The following is a 25,009-nucleotide window of genomic DNA, read 5'->3' on the forward strand; positions in this document are numbered from 1 at the left end:
AGCATCCCAGCAATCTGGTTCCAGGCTGCTGACTTTTAAGGCATGGTTAACAGTTTGCTTTTCTCAAATGTTTTCTTTCCTGATGATGTTGAGTGCTGTGGGGAGATGGCAGTGGCCACAGAAGCTGCCTTCTGTTTCTTAATGAATGTGCATGTCTGTGCCTAGTTTGACTTGGCAGTTTTGAAACAGGTAATGCTTGGATGGTGTCGTGTTCATAGATGTATTTATCAGTAACCCCTGTAGTGGGTAATCAGGCAGTCTGAGGGCCAGTACCTGGTAAGCCAAGTGAGAACGTCAGAAAGTGCTTGTTTGATGAGTATTCTGGCTGCTTTTGCAGTATCTGCCTGGTAAGGTGGAGTGACAGGTGAGTTGGTACTCAGAACCGGGGACAGAAGGATGTTAAATGTGGTAGGGAGAGATGAAGCTGCCTATTATAGGAGAAAGCTTAAAAAGATGGCATGGGGAGTGTGAGCTGGAACCTTGTAAATTGAATGACTTAACAGTAGGAAATACAGCAGGAAACAAATTGCATTCATCTGCATTTGATAAGGACAGTCTTGTTAACCATTCTTACCTTGCTTTGCTTTGAAAATCCTGAGGGATAAGCTCCCACTTTGAAATAAATTCCAGAGCCTCATTGCTGTAATTAATTGTGTATTCCCTGTGCATGCTGTTTGTATCCAGGGGATCTGTATGAAGGCTTTACACCAAATAGGGAAATGAGAATAAAAGGGTTCTTTTAAAGTTTTTCTGTTTAAATAGAATGGGCCTGTGTGAGATACATTAGAAAGAGCACTTTGAAGGTAGAGCTGGCTGTTTGAAAAACAAACCTATATGCCCCCCCCCAAAAAAAACCCCAAACAACCCAAACCAAAAAACCTCAAACAAAACAACTACAGCCCTAAACTATTGGAAGAAGGATTTGTGTATTTTTTGGTCTTGGTATGTGGTTGTGTGATATTCAAGGCCACTGTTTTGGATGTTGCTGTGAGCCCCTCACATCTCAAGGATTTCTCATTCTGTCCAACAAGTGAATTTGGCTGCAGGCATTTACTGCTGCAGCTTGTACAGTTACCAATCCCCTGCCCACTCCTTGAAAACAGGAGAAAAGTCAAAAACTATTTTGTGCTCCCAATCCTGTGCAGGGCTTTATTGCTTTTGACCTCTGAGAAAGTAAGTGGGCATATGTGACTTTATTAACTTGGCTACCTCTGAGGCAGCCTCTGTGGCTCAATTAGTTGGAAGATGTGGCTGTTATCCATTCCTATTTCAGTGGGTTAGCTTGCATCCTCTCCAAGACTGTTATTCCAGGAAAGGAGAAAGCTTTTTTTACATCTTCCTCTTCCAGCAACACTGTGAGGACCTTTTGAGTTTTGCAGTGCTCATAAGATGGTTTCTAGAATGGTGCACAGACATCAAGAAATATATATACAAGTTCTCTTAGATATTTTCTGAAAGATAATTTTTACTTTTTAATATCAGTGTAGACATTTTGAGTACCAGTCACGTTCATGTATCTGTCATTGAATGGAAGAAAATGTGGTTGTACATCATATACTGATTAAATTGTTTGAGAAGCTTATTTGTGCGAATATACCTCTGCAGTTGTTCTGTCTTGGTTACTGAGATGTAGCAGATTCAGTTGCCCAAGCTTTGTGCTGCCATGAGGCATCTTGGGGGAGGCACTTGGTTTCTTCCCAGGTTGACATAGTTTATATATAATTTTAAAAGAATGATGAGTTAGCAGCTTGAAGCAGGTCTTGCTTTTTCAACCTTTTTCATGCTTCTTCCTGTAACACAGGGTTCCTTTCCAGTCTGTCATTCTCATTCCACTTGTTCTCTCTCTCACCTAGAAAATACAGAGCCATTGTGTTGCTGCAGTTGCTGTCAAAATGCTGTCACTTTCTTCCTGGATGTTGAAATGAAATCTTGATTTACTGTCCCAGTTCAATGCAGGCCAGCCCCCTTCCCCCTTGTGCTTTCCTTCCACTGAAGGTTCTCCTTTTACACAGTCTTGCTGTATTGATGATGATGATGATTAAAGAAATTGAAGATCAGGTTAGTTTTGTTGTAGATGATTGTGGGACTTAGCACTTGCCAGCACTAACATTCATCTGTTTCATGTGTAAAAGGTGTTTTTATCTCAAAATAACTTCAAAAATTTGTTTTTCAGTATTGGCTTAAATTGTGCTTTAGGGGCAGTTGAAATGCGACCCTTCATTGAAACAATTGGAAAATGTACAGCAGCCTACATCATCTGTTACCCCAATGCAGGTGTGTTGGTCCACATGTTCCTATGCTCACAGGCAGATAGAATGTAACTAAACTGTTCCATCTCATTAGCAATAATAAGAGTTGAATTAGCTTGAAAAGGTGATTGCTTTTACTATTAAAAAGATATTAAGAATATTTTAAACTGCTGAAAGTAAACTGTTGTTAGTTCTGTGACAGTGAACCCAGAATGCTCTCTTGCATAATTAAATCTATTGAGTAATGATTGCAAGGGTGATGAGATATTTTAGTCCTCATACATGTGTAGTTACTTTAAATACGTCTTTTTATGGAATTTAATTCTGTTCTTGTGGGATTTAAACAAATTCTAATACTAGAAAAATTACATTTCAAGGTCTTCCTAATACTTTTGGTGGTTATGATGAAACTCCAGAAGTGACTGCCAAGCATATAAAGGTATGAAATATTGAAGTATTTCTCGTGACTATGTCATATCTGACATACTAGTAGACAAGAATTCTTTGCTTATATTTTATGTGTATTTACTACAGTATTGTGGTTGGGTTTTTTCCCTCAGATGGCTCTATAGGTTATTTGGATTGCTTATAGATAATTTGGTGAATGATAGTGATTTGAAATAACAGGTTCGGAAGAACTACTTGGGAAATTCTGAAACCCTTAATTACTTTCATGTCCTACACTAAGTAGCTCTCCTGCAGCTTGATCTGTGGGCGTTACTCGTTTGCACTCCTGTGTTGTTACTTTTACATCTGGAAATTATTCAAAAAGCTGAGTGATTTTTATGAATTTGGCAGAATTTGAGAGTTGTCTGTATAAGAACCATTGATGGTGGTGGTGTTCCAGTGCAGGGTGTCCTTCCACATGCCACTTCAACTGTGCAAGACAGAACTGTGTGGCTGGAGCCGCAGTGTGTCAGCAAGAAGACACTATTTGCTGCATGTTAATTCCCTCTTATAATACAGTATGGCTATTCTTTGATACTCATCCATTTTCATCTATGGCTTCAGTATAAAATAGGCCAGTTTCAAATGTAGTTTCCTAAAATTAGCTGTTGTAATTGCTGGTTAGCCTTGGGAATCCACATCTTGAAATGAATCCTATAGAGGAGATATATAGTACTGGTTGTCTTTTAATTTATTTTTTTTTCCTTGTGATCTCCCTGAATTTCTTAACATATGGAGAAAAAAACCCGCATAGATATATATTTAATGAAAATAATGAAAGATACCTTTATTAACTTGAAACAAAATTCTCTTTCCCTCCCTTTTTCAGAGTTTTGCTTTGGATGGTTTGGTCAACATAGTTGGAGGTTGCTGTGGTACTACACCAGCACATATCAGGTACCTCATTGGCTACAACTTCAGGCACACTGGGAAGTAAATTAAGTGCTGCTTCTGTGAAGCAATATTCCACAGCTTGTCTTAGAGTTTCCTGAAAAGATGGATCACTTGAATGCCGATAGCAGCAATATGTGAAGTAGAAATAACTTGGCTTTCATAGCCATGTGTATCATGAAGAATCAATAGAGGCATGGTTCAAACAAGGATTATACCTCTGCTGTTTTGTAATCTAAAATTGTTTTAGAATTACTCCTTCCTCTTTACTGCTAGATGGAATAGATTTCCTGTCTCTGCTCTTTCTGCCATATGTTCTGTCTCTGGCACTCTTAGCCGCAAGGTGAAACTTAATATTTCCTTTGATGGTAGAAGGAAGGGGAGGTGTGTGTGGGTATCAGGAGGAAATGTCTGAACAGGAGATCTAGGAATACTGTACTAGTGCTAGTCCTCGCCAGTCAGAAGGACCATTTCATACCTTTCTCACTGGAAGTAGGTCAGTGGGAAAACCTCCCTTTTCCACCTGGGCTTGAAAGAGGAGGCGGCCTTGTGATTGATTTTTTTTTTTTTTTACCCTGATACAAACTGGTAAGAGGTGGTATGTGAACATGTAGAGGATGCTGTGTGTCGCTTCTGACTGGCATGAAGTGAAAGTGAATGTGAGCACCATGAGACATTCGGCATCTGAGAAATGTGTCTCAGCACAGAACAATGTTTGTTTGTCATTTGGGGTTTTTTTTACTGCAATCATCAGCAATTGCTCAACTCAGCAAATCATGAATACAGTAAGAGTTGCTGTGGTTGAGGACTGGTTCTGATATCCATCAAGTATCCCATTGGCACAGTATCTCATGTTCTGTATTTGATAAATCTTCAACTTTGTACATTCTCTGCAAACAGCTATGATAGGATCTTCTGGGAGTATGTTTTTGCCTTTGGCCACACAAAGTGAAACTAGCTAATTAGTCTTGTCTGCTACAGGGCAAAATTGGAGATGTAGGTATATGTCTAGTATATTCTCTTTGAGCCTTGTCTGGGATGGTTTAATTTTAATTTAAAACTCTACTCTTTACTTTCCTCTTTCTGTAACTCAGGAAAATTGCTGAAGCTGTGAAATTCTGTAAGCCTCGTGTTCCACCTTCTCTCTCTCAAGGTTACATGCTGCTGGCAGGTAAAACACGGAGTATAACAGTTTGAGCTTTATAACTCATGCAAGCTTCCTTTATAAATTTATTTGCTGTTTTCTGCTGATTAGAATGGCACTATGAGTTTCTGGTTCTACCTGAATCCAGCAAGCTTATGGTTCTGTAATGAGATCTAAATCTTATGCTTTGGCCAAAGGATTAATGAAACATTTTATTACAATTGTATAACATAACCAAGTTAGCATATTTTATTCTGCAAGTCTCAGACATTTTGTAATGGTGAGGGAGTATCTTTATCCTCAGCTTTCAACAGGGGAGGGTCAAGCACAGAGAGATCAGGTGATTTGACTACAGTTGATGGCAGAGCTGGGATGAGATCTTTGCTCACCTGCTGTGAGAGCTGCCCTGTGTCACCTCACATGTTGATCCAGTTGTACTGGGACAGTATTCCAGCAATATATCCAGGTCTAGAATGTCTTTTTTTTAGCAAAGTCTAGATCTGTATGTTCCTCAGCCAGCCCTTCTTTTAAGCCTTTGGGCCATGTATCCAAGCAAAGCAGTACCTTCTTTTTGGTCTGGTAATTTAATCTCAAAGCGAAGTCAGTTTAGCATAAATTAAATAGAACATGGTTGGCCTGTGGTTTCATGGATTAGCTTATTCTGTTCTGCTTTGTTTGCCTCTGAGTTGCCTGCCACCTGAGGGTCCCACTTGGCTTGTTTCTCTGAACTTGGGCATGTGGTTAAGAGCTGTCCTTGCTTGTCAGTCAGTTCAGTGGGCTGCTTCTCTGGTGGTGGTGGAGTGATGAGATAACATCGTTGGAAGCTGGGAGAAGGTGTGTATGTGCATACACATAGATATCCAAAGAGTCGTAGTTTCATGTCATTTTATATTGGACAAATTAGCTGTTGGGTTTTTTTTGTGGGTCAGGTAAATTATTGACTGTCATTGAGGAAGGTTAGAAACCTTTGGCATATGTGTTGGAAGTTGTTTCGTTGCATTTCTTTGCTAGTTATTCATTAGATTTGTGTACATTCTGATGTGCTGAGAAATCACTGTTCTTAAAGAGACACACATCTACTTCACAGTTTAGAAAATGGATTTTGCCTTTCTTACACAGTTTTTTCTTTTCTGTTTTTACAAATATGTTCAAAAATATCTTTTCAAGGGCTGGAGCCATTCAGGATTGGGCCATACACCAACTTCGTTAATATTGGCGAACGCTGCAATGTTGCAGGATCACGGAAGTTTGCTAAACTCATCATGGCAGGCAATTATGAAGTACATATTTTAATAGTAATCTTTATAGCTAATGTTCTGATTTTTTTCATTGCTTCATTGCATTGTGTTAATAGTAGTTTATTTTGCTGGCACAAAGCGCTATTCTACACCAGTTATAAGAGTATGAAAACAAGGAGAATTTACTTTCTCAGTGTCGATTGTTTCTGTGCTTACCAGCTCCTAGTAAATTTGTGAGAAGGGTTTTACAAGGGCTGTTTTTGTATGATGGGGTTTTTTTGCCTTGACAAGTGTCACAGGAAACTTGACTTTTCATTTTGAATTAAGTTACACAGCTGATGATTGTTTAGAAAATGTCTTGGTCTGTGCTGTATCTAGGAATGGATTTACAGAGGAGGAAGGAAGGAAAGTGGGTGTAATCCCTCCTTCCAACATGTGGGGTACATTTGATTTGGCATAGATCGTGTCACCGTGCAGCCCTCACTCTCTTTCCCTTCCTTCTCCAATCCTGGTCAGCATTATGGTTGCGTGTAATTTTTATGTACTTTGGATCACTGGCTACATGAGAGTTGCTACAGAAAAAGCTTCTTGGAAGGTAATTGCTTTCTTGAAACAGCTGCAGGGCAGAAATGAAAAAGCTGAAGGGGGCTCATTCTTTACTGGGGTAACTTGTTACTGTCACATTCAAACAAATAGTAAAGTGACACTTCTTGAGAGCTGAGACTCTGCCCCAGAGTGTGCTCTGCTGTTCTTGTTGGGAAGTCTGACTCTTAAGCCCTTAGAAGTCATAAAGCAGGTTAGACCTATTAAATAAAGAGAGTTTTAAATATAGGTTGTTAGGGACTGTGAGAAACTAAAAAAACCTTTCTTTTTTGTCTCCTCAGTCTGGAGAGTGACAAAAAAGAGCAAATGAGCAGACACGAGTATTTAGATAATTATGTGGGCTGGAGGGAAAGCTTTAATATTTCCTTCTTAACACTTGGTAATTATTCTGCAGCTGGAAAAAATGTCAAACAACCTCCAAAAATTACTTGTTGTTATCACAGAATCCTCTAGGTTGGAGAGGACCTTGAAGATCATCTAGTCCAACCGTTAACCTAGCACTGACAGTTATAAAACAGCAGAGCTTGTGATGCAAGACCCTTACTTCCCTTATTTCATACCATTGAAGAGACTGTTTTTGTAATCTTGTGCAGTCAGAAGTCCTTGTTACCATGCAAATCTTAAATTCAGTTAAGCATATGAACAGCTGTCTAAAATCAATGACACTACCAGCATGCTGGGTCTCGGTGTTATGTTTTCGTGAACAAATTATCTACCAGCTTTTGCCATGCTAACAACTTTTTTATGTTGTTGTACATCACAGACCATTTCCTTATTTTCTTATGTCTTACAAATTTTAAAGTTTTTGGCTGTGTGCTTATTTTGGGGAAGTGAAAAGTTATCCTGAGAAAGACTAGGCTTTTTTTCTACTGACTGTTGGTTTGGTTTTTAACTTTCTTCTTTAGGAAGCCCTGAGTGTGGCCAAATTGCAAGTTGAGATGGGGGCCCAGGTTCTTGACATCAATATGGATGATGGGATGCTTGATGGCCCTGCTGCAATGACCAGATTTTGTAACTTGATTTCTTCAGAACCTGATATTGCAAAGGTTGTAATTGAGTCACTCCAAAGCACAATAAAGAACACTTTATTGAGTTGGAAATCGCCTTTCAGAAAATGTTGATATTGATATATTTAGTAACCAATTTAGGTGCTTAATAAGCAGACGTAGGTGTCCCCCAAGAGGAAAAGATACTGTAATAGGGAAGACCTTTGGGGGAAACAGAAGTTGTAACATTCTCTGTTGGTATTCAGCTAAATATACGCCAGTTCTTTTTATTGGTTAGAAAAGCCAAATTCAGGTACCTTTTGCAGCAATTGTGAGCCATAATCTATGCAGTGCATGATGGTATTGCTTTCCACAAAACTTAAAATTACTATGGGTGTAGGATGGTTTTAAATGATAATTCTGCAATGTGCATTCTCTAAAAATCAATATCTAAATCAGAAATGCAAGGCAATACAAGGAGAAGTAGAGGTCTCTGTATAATATGTGATGGACTTGCCGTAGAAGCTCTTAAATTTTTAGTTAAATTTGCTCCAAATTTTGCATTTAAAGAAAAGTGAATCTACAAATACCATCTGGAAAATTTTTTATTCATAAATGCTGATTAATATTGTGTGTATTTTTATGTCCAAATGGGCAAACAGCATATGGAACTCTAATTCATAACTTGTATGTATTCCCCTGGCTTATGTCTCTGTTATTTACAGGTGCCATTATGCATTGACTCCTCAAATTTTTCAGTGATTGAAGCAGGTTTGAAATGTTGCCAAGGGAAATGCATTGTAAACAGCATCAGTCTGAAGGAAGGTGAGGAAGATTTTTTGGAGAAAGCAAGGAAAATTAAGTTGTATGGAGCAGCTGTGGTTGTCATGGCTTTTGATGAAATGGGGCAGGTGAGTATTTCTTTAAAGGAGAGCTATTTTTCTTCTGAAGTGCAAGGCTTTCTTACTCTTATGCACGACAAAGTTGTTTTGTTTCATTGACACAGGTGGTTCAAAGAGGTGTCTATAGTCTTAGCAATAGTTCTGACCCTGATGTGTAAGCATTTCTTATGCTGCTTGCATGTTTGAGGAATCCAAGTACTGCTCTAAGCATAGCTCTGCCAGCACAAGAGCGTGTGTCTTGCTATTCAGTCAGGCTGAACTCTTCCTTCCTTCATAGAAGATTTTTTTTTTTAGTTCAGAAACTGACTTTTGTGTGAGAGTGGAATCTTTGTGTATTAATTTATTTATGTCAAAAAACATTAAACTTTGCATAGGATAATGAAATGTTGGGGAACAAAATTGGTTTTAATGATTTGAGTCAAAATTCCAGGTACAGGTGTGGTGATACTTTTAATGCAAAATGCTTATATATAATCATTTTTTTAATATTCATGGTGTTCAGATTGTCAGTCTTGAGTAACTGGAACTGTAAATGATTTCTGGGGAGTCTTATTTCTTGTTGTCTGTATGTTTTATGTCAGAATTCTTTTCCTTCACTAGGCAACAGAAACAGAAACCAAGATTGCAGTTTGTTCCAGAGCTTATCACCTCCTCGTGGAAAAAGTGCACTTCAATCCAAATGATATAATATTTGACCCTAATATTTTGACCATAGGAACTGGAATGGAAGAACATAACCTGTATGCCATGAATTTTATCAATGCTACTAAAACCATAAAAGTGAGTTGTAAACTTATTTTAATCTGAACTATTTTGCTGAGATTATTTAATAACCCAAACCACCACAAAACAGAAAAACATCCCCAGCCCCAAACAACAACAAAACACTGCTGCAAAATGATAGACATTTTAAATCAGCAAGGGGAACTATTCCTCTGGAGTACAGCTACTCCCCAGTGTTTCTGTATTTCCAGTAGAACTTCAAATAGTTCTATAAATATATTTCAGTCCATTATCTCTACTGTAAGTATGCTATATTAATTGAGGTAACAATCACATTTATGTTCTAGCTAAAAGGACCTCTTTGAAGGTACGTGAAAGCTGTCTTTTTAAATTAATAAAATTTTTGTTACTGTGGAAGGGATTTGTGCAGTAACCAGACTTTTTATTTAGCCAAAAAGTGTGTAAGGAAGTGCAGCAGTGAAGAGCATCACATGAATACAGCCAAGAAAGATGCACTGTTGTGTTTCACAAGGCCACTTGATTGGTCTGGAGATGATCTGTCAGTAGCAGTCTGGGGCTTGAACATCCCACAGGCTGTTTTGTCACCACAGGGCTTCTGGAAGGGAGGCTGCACCCTTGAGGTTAGCTGCTCAGCTATAGCCTGCTCCTGAGACATACAAGCAGGCAGGTTGACTGCTCCTGTTTCCAGAGGGGTGGGGAACGAGAGCCATAAGGAGGTGTGCATGGAGAACATCTGGAGTGTTGCTCTGGGAGGACTGATATGTTTAGAATAGCACCTAAGACTATATAAACTGTGGTAGTTACTTACATGTAACTAGGCTGGATCTTTCCTTGTGTGTTTTTCAACAGACTTGAAATGCTTTTTATGAATTTGAGTGACTAGAAGGATCTGGAACAGGAAAGAGAGAAAGGACGCATGTCCAGTACACTACAGTTCAGGGGCAAACTGTTTCATGGACTGAATGCTTTGTTTAGGTTTCCCTTTTGGAAAGCACTTTTCTAAAAATCTGTGTGCAATTCCTATAGGAAACACTGCCAGGAGCCAGGATAAGTGGAGGTCTTTCCAATCTGTCTTTCTCCTTTCGAGGAATGGATGCCATTCGAGAAGCAATGCATGGGGTGTTCCTTTACCATGCAATTAAGGTATGATGTGGTCTTGGCTTCCCTATGTTTGCACTTGGCAGATCTGCAGTGCTATGTCTGACAGCTCTGGTTGGGGTATTCTGTATTTTTTTTTCCAGTATGGCATGGACATGGGAATTGTGAATGCTGGGAATTTGCCAGTATATGATGATATCCACAAGGAATTGCTACAGCTGTGTGAGAATCTAATCTGGAACAAAGATCCTGATGCAACAGAGAAACTTTTACATTATGCTCAGGTAATTTAGAGTTTTAAGCTTTGAATAGTAGTTAGTTTAGCACCTGGGCTTTAACTCCTTCCTGCTGATACATAGAACAGCCTATAAACTGCATGTGTCAATCTAACAGTGCGTGTTAGAAGTTTCTGATGCTGCTGCTGGGGGTTCAATTATTCATATAGAATAAAATGCGAACTGTGTGATTGAGCCTCTCCAATTTCATAGGTGTCTTGAAAGATCCTGCACCAGAGTTCTTCATATGGTCAGGAGACCAAGCTGCGTAGGCATTCTTTTAAAAAAACCTGACAAACCCAACAACCCAAAACCAAGAAGCAGCAGAAAAAAACAACCAAATTTGTCCCCACCTCTCTCCAAACATTCTCACAAACAAAAAACCTAACAAAAACCAGAAAAGGCCAACCCTCAAGCAAAGCAAATCTTGGTGCTGCACCTTAACTGAGAAGTGCACTGTGGCAGACGAAGAGTAAACCTGTTTCTCTGGTGGTAATGGTTTGCTTGGAGTATATGTCAAAGGTGAAGTAGTTGCTTGTGGTTCCTGGCTGTGCCGTAGATGTGCAGTTCACGTAACCCGTGTCAAGAGTGAGGATCATCTATTTAGTGGTTTTGTGATCCTGTAATGATGGTGGTGATAAAAGGCAAAGATTACACGCCAGAAGGCTTCCAGATTATCAGCCATAAGACTGGTGAAATCCTGTTCAGAAGAGAAGAACATATAGCATAAGTCTCTCTGGGTTAGGTGGCTGTTTGATTTAAGTGCACAAGAACTGCATGCCTGTTTTGTAGCTCCTGGAAGTATTATTTCCGTGCACAGCTTCATTTGGTTTGTAGTTTGCCCTGTGGTAGTGTGTCCTTTTTAGGAACAATGGCAACATGTTGAAAACCAGTACAGGAAGAATCTTCCTATCCCTTGTGCTTAGGCTGTTTTAGATGATGCTCTTAGCATTGAAGCAATTCACCTGGGAGTGATCTTGTCTGTATAAGCAGAGATTTACCATTAGGGTATTCAAGGTTGCATAAAGAAGGGGAGTTAGAAAGGGATTACTTAAGCAGTGTTTCTGCAGAAGGCAGAATGGGAATTTAAATGGAGTATAAAAAAGTAGAAATGGAAGTGAATGACAATTCCTTCTAGGTTTAGAAGTTTGGGAAGCCTTTGTTGGAATCTCTGCTCTTATTTGTGGTAGTAGTTTCATTGTGGGAGTAAAACATCCCTCAGTTGCAAAAAGAGAGACACTCTTGATTCAAAATGTCTTTAAAAGCTCTATTAAAATTTAACGTAAAATATTACAACTTCAGGTTTTCACTGGAGGTAAGCATCCTGATTTGGGTTTCATCTTGGCTCTGGACAAATGTGAGAGTCCAAATAGATAGTGATTTACAGCCAGTGAGAAGGATTATTACATAAGGTTTTTGGAGTTTGAGGCATATTTCAAAATATTTATTTAGACCTTCCTCTGATATAGTGGAATTGAAGGCTCTAAGTTCTTTTGTCTAAAGATGTTTTTTTTTTAACACAAAAGTGTATTCGTTAGTCAGTAAGTGCATATGTTCTTTTTATTTCCAATTACTGCAGTTTATTCTGCACAAAGAACATAGAATGTGCAGTCCCATTTCAAGTACCACACCTCTAATAGAGTGCCAGTGAAGTTTCCTTCTAGTTCCTTCAGGTAATAGTAATGTATCTTGCCAGTTGCTTGAATGCTAGACCTGTGGGGTAAAACAAGGAACTTAATCCTTGCAGGTTTGGGAGATGAGCCTTCATCTGAACTTTGAGATTAAAACCCATTTTCGTGCAAGTGTATAGCTGCACACATTCTCAGACTAAAAACTTTGTCCCATTTATGGCAATGGGAGTTGTTCTTCCAAAGGCAGGTTTTTTTCACCCCCAGTATGCAGTGTAATCACCCTGTTTTTAAAGATATGCATATAGTGCTTGCTGCTGTGGTCCCTGCATACCCACCCTACAGCTTCATGGGTTGTTTTTAGGTTGGAATGGTTCCCTTGTTAAAGTGTCTGACCAGAGGCTGAAGAGCACTTGGTACCTTTTTGTTGATTCACAGAAGGGCTGAGGAGGGAAGGGACCTCTAGAGATCATCTAGTACAACACCACTGCTCAGAGCACAGTCAGCAAGAGCAGGTTGCTCAGTGACATGTCCAGTTGGGTTTTTAATATAGCTAAGGATGGAGACTGTGCAGCCTCTCCAGGCAACATTTTCCTCGTGCATTTGTTCCCTTTTTACAAACCAGACCAGGATAAGGTTTGGCAATGAGAAGCTGTGAAGTTAGCTAACATTCGTATAAACATGAATGAAAACTTGTTCTGGTTTCTGTTCCCACGAGTGAGATCTTGTTTCCATCACTTTTCCTGTGGCTCTATCTTTAAAAGCTTCCTGATGAGCTCTCAGAAGTATAGGAGGTTGTTAAAGACTGAAAGATGTTAGATTATGTCAAATAACCAAGGAAGGAAAAGAAATTACTTGCCTGAAGTGTGGAGGTTGAGGTAGCGGACAGGGTGCTTTTCCATGAGCCTTCCTGGGGTGGGTGTTTACAACCTTTCTTGCACTGTGAAGCCCTTTTTGCCTTTTCATTCATAGCAAAAGAGATTGTAAATGTGAGGCAAAGAGACTACGTGAGGGTTTGGGATGGTCTCTGTGCATGAGAAACTGTAGTTCTGCAGGCTGCTTGGTTGAAAACACATCTGTGATATGGAATAACATAACCTATTCCAGCAGAAACTGAGTTAGTGCCAAATTAACTAGAATTTTAAAATGAAGTTTAGTGTGTGGGCCAGGAATCAATTTAAATTATGCTCCCAGAAGTAAAACCTTTAGGATTATTCATTTCACCATTTTTAAGAATGTGAAAATTATTAAGCTATATTAAGCTATTCTCTCTTCCCTCCCCTCATCTGCCCACCCCTTTGTTTTGTTTATATCTTCATTGAGGTATATACTCTTTGGGGTGTAGACCCTCTTAAGTGTCTGTAGTGCATCACAGGTATTTGCAGTATGATTTGCATATATATAAAAACATCTTTTGAGTAATCTAAAATTATTTTATGGGTCAGTACTTTAAATTATCCTCACTTTTCTAAAAGTAAAGTCCATAGTTGTACTACTTACTCTTTCAAGCTCCTGTGAATGTCTTTTCTTTTCAGAATCATGCCCAAGGAGGAAGAAAAGTTGTACAGACTGATGAGTGGCGGAAAAGCTCTGTGGAGGAAAGGCTGGAATATGCTCTCATAAAGGTAAATCTGTGAAGGAAACTGTACTATCCATCAGCTCTCAGACATTATTTCAGCTCAGACTTCAAGGGACACTTTTGGCTTGAAAAATTCTTCAACTGCCATTCTTGTAAAAGTCATTAATTAATAATGAAGAATGTATTTAATATGTTTAATTAACTTCAGTAACAGAGAAAATTGTGGTACTTTAGTTTTTAAACTTCACAAGTTGAAGTCTTTGACCGGTAGTATTTTATTCTGCTGGTGCTGGTAGAAACACTAACATACTGCTTTTACTCTCTAGGGTTTTTTTAGGTCCTTTAACAGTACTGCACTGCACTGGTGCTGATGAAGCAGTCTTTGAACGTTTAGTTTTTCTTGGGACATGGTTAAAAAACACAAACCAACCTGTTAACCTGGGAACTCTTGCTTTGAATAGCTTTATATGCTTAAGAACTATGGTGTTTTGTTTCCTAAGAAAACCCATTTTAAATACACTTCTGAGGTATTCTTAAAGCCTAGCAGTATCTAAAATATCTGTTTGTACTTTCATTGTCATTTTTTAGGGGGCAGAAGGCAGCTAAATAGAAGCTTTATTTCTAGCAAGTTAAAAGCTTCTCAGTTTTTTTTTTTTTTTTCCCCAGGGCATTGAGAAGTATGTCACTGCAGATACAGAAGAAGCAAGATTAAATCAAGAAAAATATCCTAGACCTCTAAATGTAATTGAAGGGCCTCTGATGAATGGCATGAAAATAGTTGGTGATCTTTTTGGTGCTGGAAAGATGTTTCTGCCTCAGGTAATGAGAAAATTATTTCATATATTTTCCTATTTTGCAAAAACTAGTATTGTAAAATGTAGCCAAAACATTCTGTGCTGGCTTTTTTTTCAGATATAGCACATGAATTGTGAAAATTTTGGTGCTGCTAAGAAGCAGCCCTATTTTTTTTTTTTTGTTTCCATTGGAACTTGACTTCTGTATGTAGTTTTTATATGTTTGCTCTCTTTCTTGCTGAGTGTTTTTGCTTTAGTTGAAATGCAGTTTTAAGTCTAGGCCTGTGAAAAAGCAAGAGAGAAAAAAGATCTAAATAAAAATTACTGTTTATCACCTTCCACTTCTGGGCCTGTTTGTAGCTTCCAGTTCTGTTGTGAGTGGTCCAAGAGGTTTCACTGTGAAAGCGAGTGTTATGTGTAGACAGTCCGGTAGGGCCAGCAGCCTGCTACCACAGAATGCTTGAGAAGCTGGAATCTTGGTTTGCGGATGAAGTTTTGTTTGTTGTTTGAATGGGTATAAAAGAAAGCTAAGAGGCTATTCTTAACACCAGTCTTTATTGTTTATTTTATCTATGCAGGTGATAAAGTCTGCTCGAGTTATGAAGAAAGCAGTTGGCCACCTTATTCCCTATATGGAAAAAGAAAGAGAGGAAAGGAGAGCCAAACGAGGCAACACAGAGGAAGAGGCAAGCCAGTCCTTTGTGCTGTAGCTCTTTGATAGCATGCCATGACAAAAACTGTAATTATTCTTTTGCTAATGACATTTATTCAGCTTTCATGCTGGAGAGTTGATGCGGTTATATGGAAACTGACAATCTTGGTGTAATTTGAAATAGGTCTGAAATTTGTAAAGTGTAGATTTTGTGGAACTCTGCTTGTTGTGTGCCTAAGCTGTTGTCACATGTTTCCCAAAGGGTGCCATAAGCCTTTTTAGGCCCGTTATACCAGTGTTACTTATTTCTCATATTTTTGTAGGCATTTAATTCTAGTGTTATTTATGGTACTTCTAACTTTTATGGCAATTCTTGTTGTTTGCTTCTACTACTTCTGCCCTCAGTGAACTCTGGAACTCCCTTTTGCATGTTCAGAGCCTGTTACCATGCTTCTCTTTATTCAGCTCTTCCCTTCCCCCTAACCCTGACCATTCTCCCAGCTAAACATAACAATTTTTGCATCCTTTTTCTTCATCAATTGTGACTTCAAGAACTCTTGTTATGATAGAGTAGTATGCTTGTTGCATGTGTAGCCATGACCAAGTTACAGGGGACAAGCATTTATGAAGAGGGTCTGAATATAGTTGTCTACTTATATGTGTGCTTTTCCACTAGTGTCTAAAGACTACTTTTTATGTAAAGTATAGAATACATATAATTGAAAATATGTAGTGATTTTCAGATCCTTGTAGGCCTTTCCTTTACAGTATTTCCTGTTTCACAGCCAACAGTTGGTGATGCCTGAGAATAGTTGTATTAAATACCTGTGCATATACTTGAAGTTGTTTCTTCTAAATTTGGTTAATGGAATATATGATAGGAGCATTGGAAAATGAAGATATACGATGTCCCCTGTTTCTCCATACTAATGAGATTCTCTTCAGTAGAAAAAAGAGTTCAGATCAATTGGACAAAATCCCCTTTTAAATACTCATGTCTTCTGTTTCCTACTAGATCTATAATGTGATAGGTGCTTACAGTTTTGGTTGTTAAATATTTTTCTTCTTCTCTTGTCTTTGACTATGAAATTGAGGTTTGATGTACCTTTATTCATCTTTAGTCCTGTGGAGCCTTACCTTGTCTTTGTGAGTTCTCAGAGACAATAGCTGTTATCAGAATCTTGTACTTAACACACACACACACACACACAAAAGGAAGAATAGCAGGATTTCTCTAAACTGGGATACTTGTGTATTTCCTTTTGGTTTCCCTTCTGTGGATTTTTGAATGGTTCCTGATTCTTCCCTTGAAATCTTCTTACACTGTATCTTTCCATTTGCTGTGGATCTGTTGCATGAATGTTCAGCATAAATATAATGAATACAGCAAATTAGAAATAAGAGTAATCAAATCAGGTTTGATAAGCAAACCTGGCTACTAATCTTAATGGAAGAAGGAGAATGCATAGTTTTTCCCATGTTGTTTCTGGATGTGAAGGTGTCTTCTCTCCAGTATCTCAAGTGGATCTGTTATCTGGCTGTCATGAGTCACCTTTTTATGTGTCATCTCTCTCCTGCTCATGCTGTTCTTTTTTATTTTAATTGCGATGACAATGCCAGTATTTGGCACCTTCTGGTTTGTTCTGTTACTGTTTGAAGTCAGTGAAAATTATTACCCCATTGCTTCCACTAGCACTGGATTAGGATCTACTGCAAACTCTGGCACTTAATTTTCTGGCTAAAAAGTGACACGGAATTTGGGAGGTTCTTAAAAATACAGCAAGCACTCTGAAGAGATTGTGAGATATTCTGTGTGGCTGAGGTGAGCAACAGGGGAAAAAGTAGGGCTTCTGTCCTCCTGCTGGGCAATGGATGTGGTGCCTTCATCTTCAAAAAAAATGTTGTCACTGTATAGAGAATAGGTGAGAGAGGAAAAAACAGCTTAATCTATTTCCAAAGTTAGATGTTGACTTGAAGGAAAATTATTTGCAGACTGTGGTAGCTGATCTGTCTGATGTTACCCAGGCTACTGTAACCTCCAGGACAGTTTTAGTCACAGACTGCTGGGAAATACAAAGCGTTGATAGTTACGTTTGAGGATAAATAGCTGTGGCTGTGGATCTCTATCAGGATTAAAAAACCCCAGCCCTTTGGATGTGTGCCCAGAACTTGAGGACCTCCTTGCATGAGACAATTGAAATCAGTGTGCCCTAGATAGGGTTTATTTAAAATGGTGTGTGCTCTGGCCCATGCTTTTTGTTTCTCAGCACAGATTTTCCTTCTTATGTGCAAATCAGTTTCTTTTGGTATTTTTTTTCTTGGAGGTTAATCACTAGTTAAATCATCAGTAGTTACTGGGTATCATAGATGTGGGGAGTGCTTCTTGTTCTTCCCCCAGTCCTTGATTAATCTCTTTCCCCAGTTTTCTCTTATGTTCCAGCAGTATATTTTCAGCTGCAAATTTTTTTATTGATGTACTGACATGGCTGTCTTACAGATCTCCATTTTGCCTTCTTTGCTCCTCAGTCTTCTGTAAAACAGGAGCACTGGGGAGATAATAGACTTTAGTAAACAGCAGCATTTGTGGGGATCCAGGGATTTTGTTCAACAAATGTGTTAAGACAACGGGAAATGCTAGTATCACTCTTGGTAAACTATAAGAGTTTTTTTCCCCCAAGAAAATTGCAATGACAGAAGGCAATGTAGGTTGATGAAGTAGAGAGTTACTTGATACTGTCCCGAAATACAACATGCTTCATAGAAGGACCTAATCCTCCAGTTCTGCAATCTGCAAAGGAGTTGAGATACTGGTTGGAAAAATATTTTGTGGTTTCACATAGAATATGCTCAGGTTTCCACTTAATTTAAATTCTGTGCAATTTAAGTAGTCTGTTACTGGCATCTGATCCTGCACCAGCTCAGCCATGGCCTGTGATAGCCTGGAGCTGCTCCAAGTGACAACACTGATTCCGAAAATAAAAATGTTGCGCAAAGGCCTGTGTCATGGCAGAGAATTGCTACAGGCAGTTCCACTGTTGCCCTGCTGGTAGGCCCCCTTTGTCAGGGCTGAATGCAGTCTAGTCTAGAACCAGTTTGTGACAGTACAGCTTCCCTTCTTCAAGGAGATCCTTTTTCCAGCCGGTTTGTTCATCTTGAGTAGTCTGACATAGCCTGATTGCTGCACTGAAATGTCTCCCTTGCTATTTGTGTTGCATAAAAAATTAGTCCCTTCTGCTTTTGCTAATTCCTCTTATTCTTCTCAGTATTGCATTGAAAGATTGTTCTTGATGCACAAACAGGCATGTGTTTGAGTGGTCATACCCTTTTGTTCCAAATATTTATTCTATTTAAGCTCTTTATTGATGAAGTTTATATCTGCAGCAGAGATACTTTAGGACTTCAGTTACTGCACTGCATGAAATGGGATCCAGATCTGAAATTTTTTATATGCTATTTTGGCTTTTTAAACACAGATTTTTTTTTTTTTTCAATAACATGCATGCAATTTGCAAGAATAATTCTTGTGAAAGTTTTTATTACCTGGATCTGTTAAAATAGTTTTAATACTGACTGTATTATTTCTACTACGTTTTGCAAGTACTTGTACTACAATAGGAGTCTCAGTCATGGATTAAGATTGTACTGTTGAAGGATCTGTTCAAACATTCTGAGGCTTCTGAGTAGTTTAACTCTTGTGTTACTCGTTCGACTTTCAGGATCCTTATAATGGTACGATAGTACTAGCAACTGTGAAAGGAGATGTACATGATATCGGCAAGAACATTGTGGGAGTTGTTCTGGGCTGCAACAACTTCAGGTAAAGAGACTAACATTAAGTAGCTGGGAACACAACTGTATAGGGCTAGCCCATTAATGTCTTATAAGGTCTAGCTGCAGCTGTGGTGATGGCAGAGGTGGGCATTGCGTGGGAACTGACCTCTGTTCCCTAGATTGTGGTTGGGAACACACATCATATCAACTATTACTAATGGGGAGGCAAGAGGGAGTATAGCCTCTTCCTTTAATACTTTTTTCCCTAATAAATTGGCGTCTGAGGTGAATGCAGTTTAACATCAACTGAAACGTAGATGAGAGCATCAGTTTTTGTATTTGTTTTATGTTAGTTAAATAAGTATTATGTCTTAAATATACAATGATAATGTCTGAAGAAATGAGATATGGCCGTTGCAGTAGTCAAGAATATGTGTGGGTAGTGTGTTGTGTTGAGAAAAAGGAAGTCTTGTAAGATTTGAATGACCCTTTTAGTGTGTTTTTCATGTTAACTGAGGTTTTAAAAACTTGTCTGGGAAATGTTTTGTTAAAGAAGAGATGAGATTCTCATCCTGTTTCTGAGCTTCAAAAGATAGAACTTCAAGAGAAATCAGCTCTTTCAGGGCCTGTGTACATGCAGCAGGGCTGGCAGCAGTGTTGGAATGAATGATCATGTTTCCATCAGAGCCCTTTGTCAAGTGTCTGTCAAATGTTGGGCAAAACTGAATCTGCTTTGGAATTATTGTCTTACTGCTCATTCCTTTAGTTTTGTTTGTGACATGGGACTGTAATGTTCTCTAAAAAGAGATGAAATGATCTCTTTATTTTAAAACACAAATGGTTGAAGCCGGTAGCAGTGCTGTGTATATGCAGCATATTCTGTTTCATTATCGCTTGAAATTCTGTTGATTGATTTCAGGCTTTCTTGAGCTTTATTTAGACTTACTGAACTGAAGCCATAGTGTTTTCTGTCACCATAAGTGTGAGTGAGGCTGAATGAAACTAGCAGGCTGGTGTGGCTTACGTGAAAAAAATAAAAACCTTGGCAGTGGCTAGGGTCAATAGAAGTAAAATGCTAGCAAGGGAAGTGCAGCATTTCACTTCATAAAATGTATGCTTTAATAAGACAAAAACCCCTTGATATGAATCATCTTATGTTCCTGATATAGGATAGGATGTCCACAAAACCTTTTTGTATTGTCCAAATAACTTCAGAAATGCTACTGCTGTTGGTTAACCTTGGTAAGCAGTTAAGCACCACACAGCCATTTGTTCACTTCCACTCAGCCAACCTCAGTGGAATGGAGAGAGAGGAAAGGAAGAACAAAATCAAGAAAAAATATGGTTCGGGATAAAAAATGTTTATTAAGCGAAGGAGAATGGAAGAAGAGAGAAAGAAAAAAAACGAGCGATGCAAAGAAAATCACTCGCCACGTCCCATGGGTAGACTGATGCCTAGCCAGTTCCTGCGCAAAAGATGGCTAATGCCTGCTAAACCCTTTCCTTTCCCTTTTTGTTGCTGGGCGTGACATCATATGCCATGGAATATTTCTTTGGTTGGTTTGGGTCATCTGCCTGATTTGTATCTAGTCCAAACCTCTTGTATACCCTCCAGTCTGTACCTGGGGAGGTTAGTGTGAGAAACAGAGAAGGCCTTGATGCTGGACAAACAGTTATTCAGCAGTTAAAACATTAATGTGTTACCAGCATTGTTTTGGTCACAGATCTGAAACACAGCACCATACCAGCTGCTATGAAGAAAATTAATTCCACCTCAGTCAGACTCAGTACAACCACGAAAAAGTTTGTTGGTGGTTTTTTTTTTTTTTTAAAAAAAAGCCTCTTACACTTGAGTTTTCTTACCTACTGTATCACCTGGATCTCTGATGTATTGAAAATTTTGGCAGACCCAGAGGAATTTCCTCTAAGAAAATTCCCAAAGAGGTCTTAAGAGAAACAAACAGAAATCTCGATTTTAACTTCCATTTTAGGTCAGTCATTTACAATAAGAGCAATGTATTTGCTTTAGCAGAAATTTGACCTGTTTTTTAAAGAATCTTGTATCATTTAACTTCTTTTCACAGAGTTATTGATTTAGGAGTCATGACTCCATGTGATAAGATACTGAGAGCTGCTGTTGAGAACAAAGCAGGTATAGAGATTTCATCAGTACTTCTGAATTCTTTGATTTTTAAACCCCACTCGCATTTTCTGTTACTACTCGTTGCATTCCTATGCTGTCTATGATTTGGCCAGACTATCTTCAGCTAAATCAGAACGCTTTCATTAACGATAGTAATTATTTAGTACTTAGTGCTTCCATGAAACTTAGCCTGAGGACCTGAAAATGTGTATCAAAAGGACAACTCCAAGAGAAGTATTTTAATACTTGTTTTACAGATGAATAAATGAAGACTTGGAAAGGTTAAATAACTTTGGGTCTTAAATCAGTAAAAGAACTTTGGCATTCAGCCTGTCAGATCATTGAGTGTGAAATCAAGAATGAATTGTTCTAATAAGTAATGCACTTTCTGAAACAAGTTACAGTTGTTTTGAAACAGTCTGTTGCATCTTGGAAAAACCTAATTGTGTGGAACATAGGTGTTGAAGTTTGAAAGTGTTTGCTGTTTCTAAGGGCAGAGCTTACAATTACTTTGTCTTATTTCTCTCTTCAGTGCCAAACTTCTGAGGTTTGAAGCTTGCTAATCAGAAGTACTGTGTATTTATTGCTGAAACTAGAGCAGTAGGTGTTCAGCAGCTGTGAAGACTGTTTGAGGAATACCTTAAACTGGGGATTTGGAATTGCTTTCGTTCATGGAAAGCTTTCACTTTCTAATTAGGTCAAACCTCGCTTCCAGACTAGCGACTACCCTGCTTTTTATCTCCCTGTTTTCTATCTGACACATGAAGCTATCTCATGTATGAAATAAGTATTTCTTTATTAATTTCTGTGTCTTTCTAGAGTGAATTCGCTAAACCTTTTGTGTATGTGTGTTTGCAAATTTGCAATAGATATAATTGGCCTGTCTGGTCTCATCACCCCTTCTTTGGATGAAATGATTTTTGTCGCCAAGGAAATGGAGAGACTGGCAATAAAGATTCCTCTGCTGATTGGAGGAGCAACTACTTCTAAGTAAGATATCTTGGGTGGGAAGATGGGGAATCTGTACAAAAATAGTGTTAACCAAGGTAAAATAAAATTTATAGCCATTTTTCTCTCCCTCTCTCATTTCCCTCCAACACACACACACTGGTATGTATTTACTTAAGACTGAATGTTATTTCTTGTATCAGAAGTCCTAGAAGATAGAGGTAAAATGTGATTGGGACACAAATGGACATCTTAACCCTCACAAAAATTGAAATGTTTATGTTATTTGGCAAGTGTATATTGCATGGGGAAGTACTATTATTTTCTTCTAAAAGTTGATATGCATATGAATATAGTTCTTTTCTAAGGGATTGAATGATCTCTTTTGATTCATCAAAGCATTCTGAAAATGTAGGATTTTGAGACAAGAAATGGTTGTGTTGACATCAGGGAGCTATTATCCTAAGAAAGTTTATGTGTTTTCCTGGATCATTGTTCACCACTGTGCTGACTGGGTTGAGCCCGCAGTCCTGCTCAAGCAGGCTTATAGGGAATAAAATCTAGCTGCTTGCCTTTAAGCAGTTACCATGTTGTTTTTGATAGGCTGAGCTTCTCTGTTGAGATCTTTTTCTCTCAGATCTGTTCAAAAGAAATAATACAGCTGCTATGATGTCCTGAAGACTAGTGTTGGCAGCTCACTGACACCTAGTATTAATGTTACTGCAAATGTGTTTTGGGCATGTGTAATGGCCTTGGGTCACGCTTTGCTGACTGATGTACAATATGCTTGAGTAGGTGACAGCTCAGATGACTGCAGAGGTCATTTCTTGTATAACTAAGAACCTGTTAGCAGTGTTGCTTTCTTTATCAGAGCAGCACATACAGTAGCAGAACCATTGTATTTCATATTTTTGGCCTTAGTGAATCGTCCCATAATTTGACAGGCAATGAAGAGTAGGATCGCTACCGGTCCTTATTGGTCCTGTAGCTATAATGCACGGTTAACTGTATCCTTTTTCTTCTCCGTGTGAGTCTTTTTTCCCATGTCTTTGATACTGAGAACAGATGTGAAGTGTTTTTTTCCTACTAAATAAAAAAAAGAAAAAAAGAAAGCCTTTATTTCAAGTGGAGGTCTTAGGAGAGCCCATTCTTTTCAGATCTTTTTAGTGTTCGTACACAGGGCATTGTGGCCCAGTAATGGATGTCAAATAGCCAGCACCGAACAATTTTGTCGGATTTATTCACAGAGATGAGCGTAGCCAATAGCAAGGTAGCACTAGTTTTATCTTTGCATATGGAAATTGTTGAAGAATATATGTATAACTGATGTATAAATAATAATTTTATTCATGTGAAATATATGTAAATATATACTTTGAATATGCCCAGGCAAATACAATTTCTACAAAATGTGTGTCAAGTAAAGGTATTCTTTATGTAAGACTGGATTGGTAATACATATTTAATTTTACTTCCACAGTTTTAAGTTTAATCTCATGTGTGCATTCTCAAGGGTTGTGTACATGTCAGAAGTTGCTAATGAAGAGCAATCTGCACTTTTTTTCTGTAATAAATAGACATTGTTATTTGGAATAAGGAGACCACAAGTATTTGGAAGGGTGAAAAGTCACGTTATTTTGAAAAAGAGAGAGGCTACATTTTGTCTGCAGAATCTGTGTAATGTTTCTTCATAACTTAGAGTGATGCTGATGTTTGCATTCTTACTATACTGCTTTGGGAAATTCAGACACTGAGAAATAATGGTGACAGTTTTGTTGTGGTAATATTTATTTTTAAAAAATATGAAAATTAGTATGTACTAATTGATACAGTGCCATTGTAGGACCATGCCCTGTTTGTTTCCTTTATCTGTTCCTATCAAAATAGAAGATAAAATATCTTTTTTAGAAAAAGGGAACTGCCAAGATCAGAAGTGCATTGCCTGGAAGCAGATTAAGAAGATCCTGGACAGTTGGTTACACAGCTGTGTTGCACAGTCATCAGTAACCTCGATGTCCAAGTGCTTTAAATATTTGACAGAACCTGAAAAAAAAGAAGATCTTATCTTTGCTTGGAAGATCACTTCCTGGGCTCTGATTTAAATTACTTTTAAAAATGGTATTTGATTAGCATTCAATAAAGCAAATTGAGCTTTGGCCTGCAAGGTCTTTGTGCCTGCACTTGCTTGCAGTTTGGCAAGACTGAGCAACAGGGGTAGTCAGCTGCATTTTACATGATCACTTAGGCCTCAGTTTAGGACTCCAAACTTTAATTTGGTCAGCAAAGTACTATGATATGGAAGTGATTTTTTCATTACCATTACATGCTGAAGTGTTTCAGTGAGGATTAAAATATGAATAAATACTAAATAATTGGATGAATTGGGAATTCATGTGAATGACCTGACTGACCAAGCAGGTGCAAGTTTTTAATACTTATTGGCCACTGGCAGAATTCCTTCTTCAGGTAAGAAGGCACGTGCCTCTGGTTTTGAAGTAGAGCATCATAAAAATGGAATAATCATCACTGAAATATGTTAATGCTAATCCATAGACCCAGAAACTAGCATGTGGGAGGGAAAAATGTAAGGTGAGCAAAAAAGATTTAAAAAGCCTTGTTAGTTCTGGGTAGGCTTTGTTTGGAACATTCTCACTGAAATTTCTGAGACTCAAACTGTGAGTTACTGGTTTTTAGTCAGCTGGTGAAACAGTGAGGGAATGTGAGTTGACACATTATTTATAAAGCATTCTGATACTCTTTGAAGAAAAGTGTTTATGTACCTATTATTAAAATCTGTGTTTAATCATCCGTGCGTAGCAGATGGATGAACTGCTTTCTTCTTTTGAAGTTCTGGTCTGTGCGTTGTCAGGATTTATTTTGCTGTGGGTTTTGTCTGATTTTTTTTATTTTTTTTTTT

At 38.3% G+C, this 25,009-nt stretch overlaps 1 protein-coding gene across 8 annotated transcripts in view; it reads left to right on the forward strand.

Moving 5' to 3' along the window:
* The window catches only part of MTR (5-methyltetrahydrofolate-homocysteine methyltransferase), a 52,625-nt gene that overhangs the window by 16,886 nt on the left and 10,730 nt on the right, over positions 1–25,009 (forward strand). For 5 of the 8 annotated variants that reach the window (XR_012632894.1, XM_074896816.1, XM_074896817.1 and 2 more), the window contains exons 9-24: positions 2,174–2,274; positions 2,627–2,688; positions 3,526–3,593; positions 4,682–4,758; positions 5,899–6,011; positions 7,478–7,618; positions 8,284–8,469; positions 9,061–9,240; positions 10,231–10,347; positions 10,446–10,586; positions 13,741–13,830; positions 14,451–14,603; positions 15,157–15,264; positions 18,947–19,047; positions 21,086–21,153; positions 22,014–22,134. Coding sequence is in view for 7 of the 8 variants with exons in the window: in XM_074896816.1 (XP_074752917.1) it covers positions 2,174–2,274; positions 2,627–2,688; positions 3,526–3,593; positions 4,682–4,758; positions 5,899–6,011; positions 7,478–7,618; positions 8,284–8,469; positions 9,061–9,240; positions 10,231–10,347; positions 10,446–10,586; positions 13,741–13,830; positions 14,451–14,603; positions 15,157–15,264; positions 18,947–19,047; positions 21,086–21,153; positions 22,014–22,134 (1,827 nt within the window). In the remaining variant the exon portion in view is untranslated. Of the gene's footprint in view, positions 1–1,867; positions 2,059–2,173; positions 2,275–2,626; positions 2,689–3,525; positions 3,594–4,681; positions 4,759–5,428; positions 5,566–5,898; positions 6,012–7,477; positions 7,619–8,283; positions 8,470–9,060; positions 9,241–10,230; positions 10,348–10,445; positions 10,587–13,740; positions 13,831–14,450; positions 14,604–15,156; positions 15,265–18,946; positions 19,048–21,085; positions 21,154–21,676; positions 21,994–22,013; positions 22,135–25,009 lie in introns of those variants that run through there. The other 3 variants (XM_074896820.1, XM_074896822.1, XM_074896821.1) reach the window with 3 other exon arrangements.

The sequence above is a fragment of the Athene noctua genome, chromosome 1, assembly GCF_965140245.1.
Source record: "Athene noctua chromosome 1, bAthNoc1.hap1.1, whole genome shotgun sequence".
Classification (NCBI taxonomy): Eukaryota; Metazoa; Chordata; class Aves; order Strigiformes; family Strigidae; genus Athene; species Athene noctua.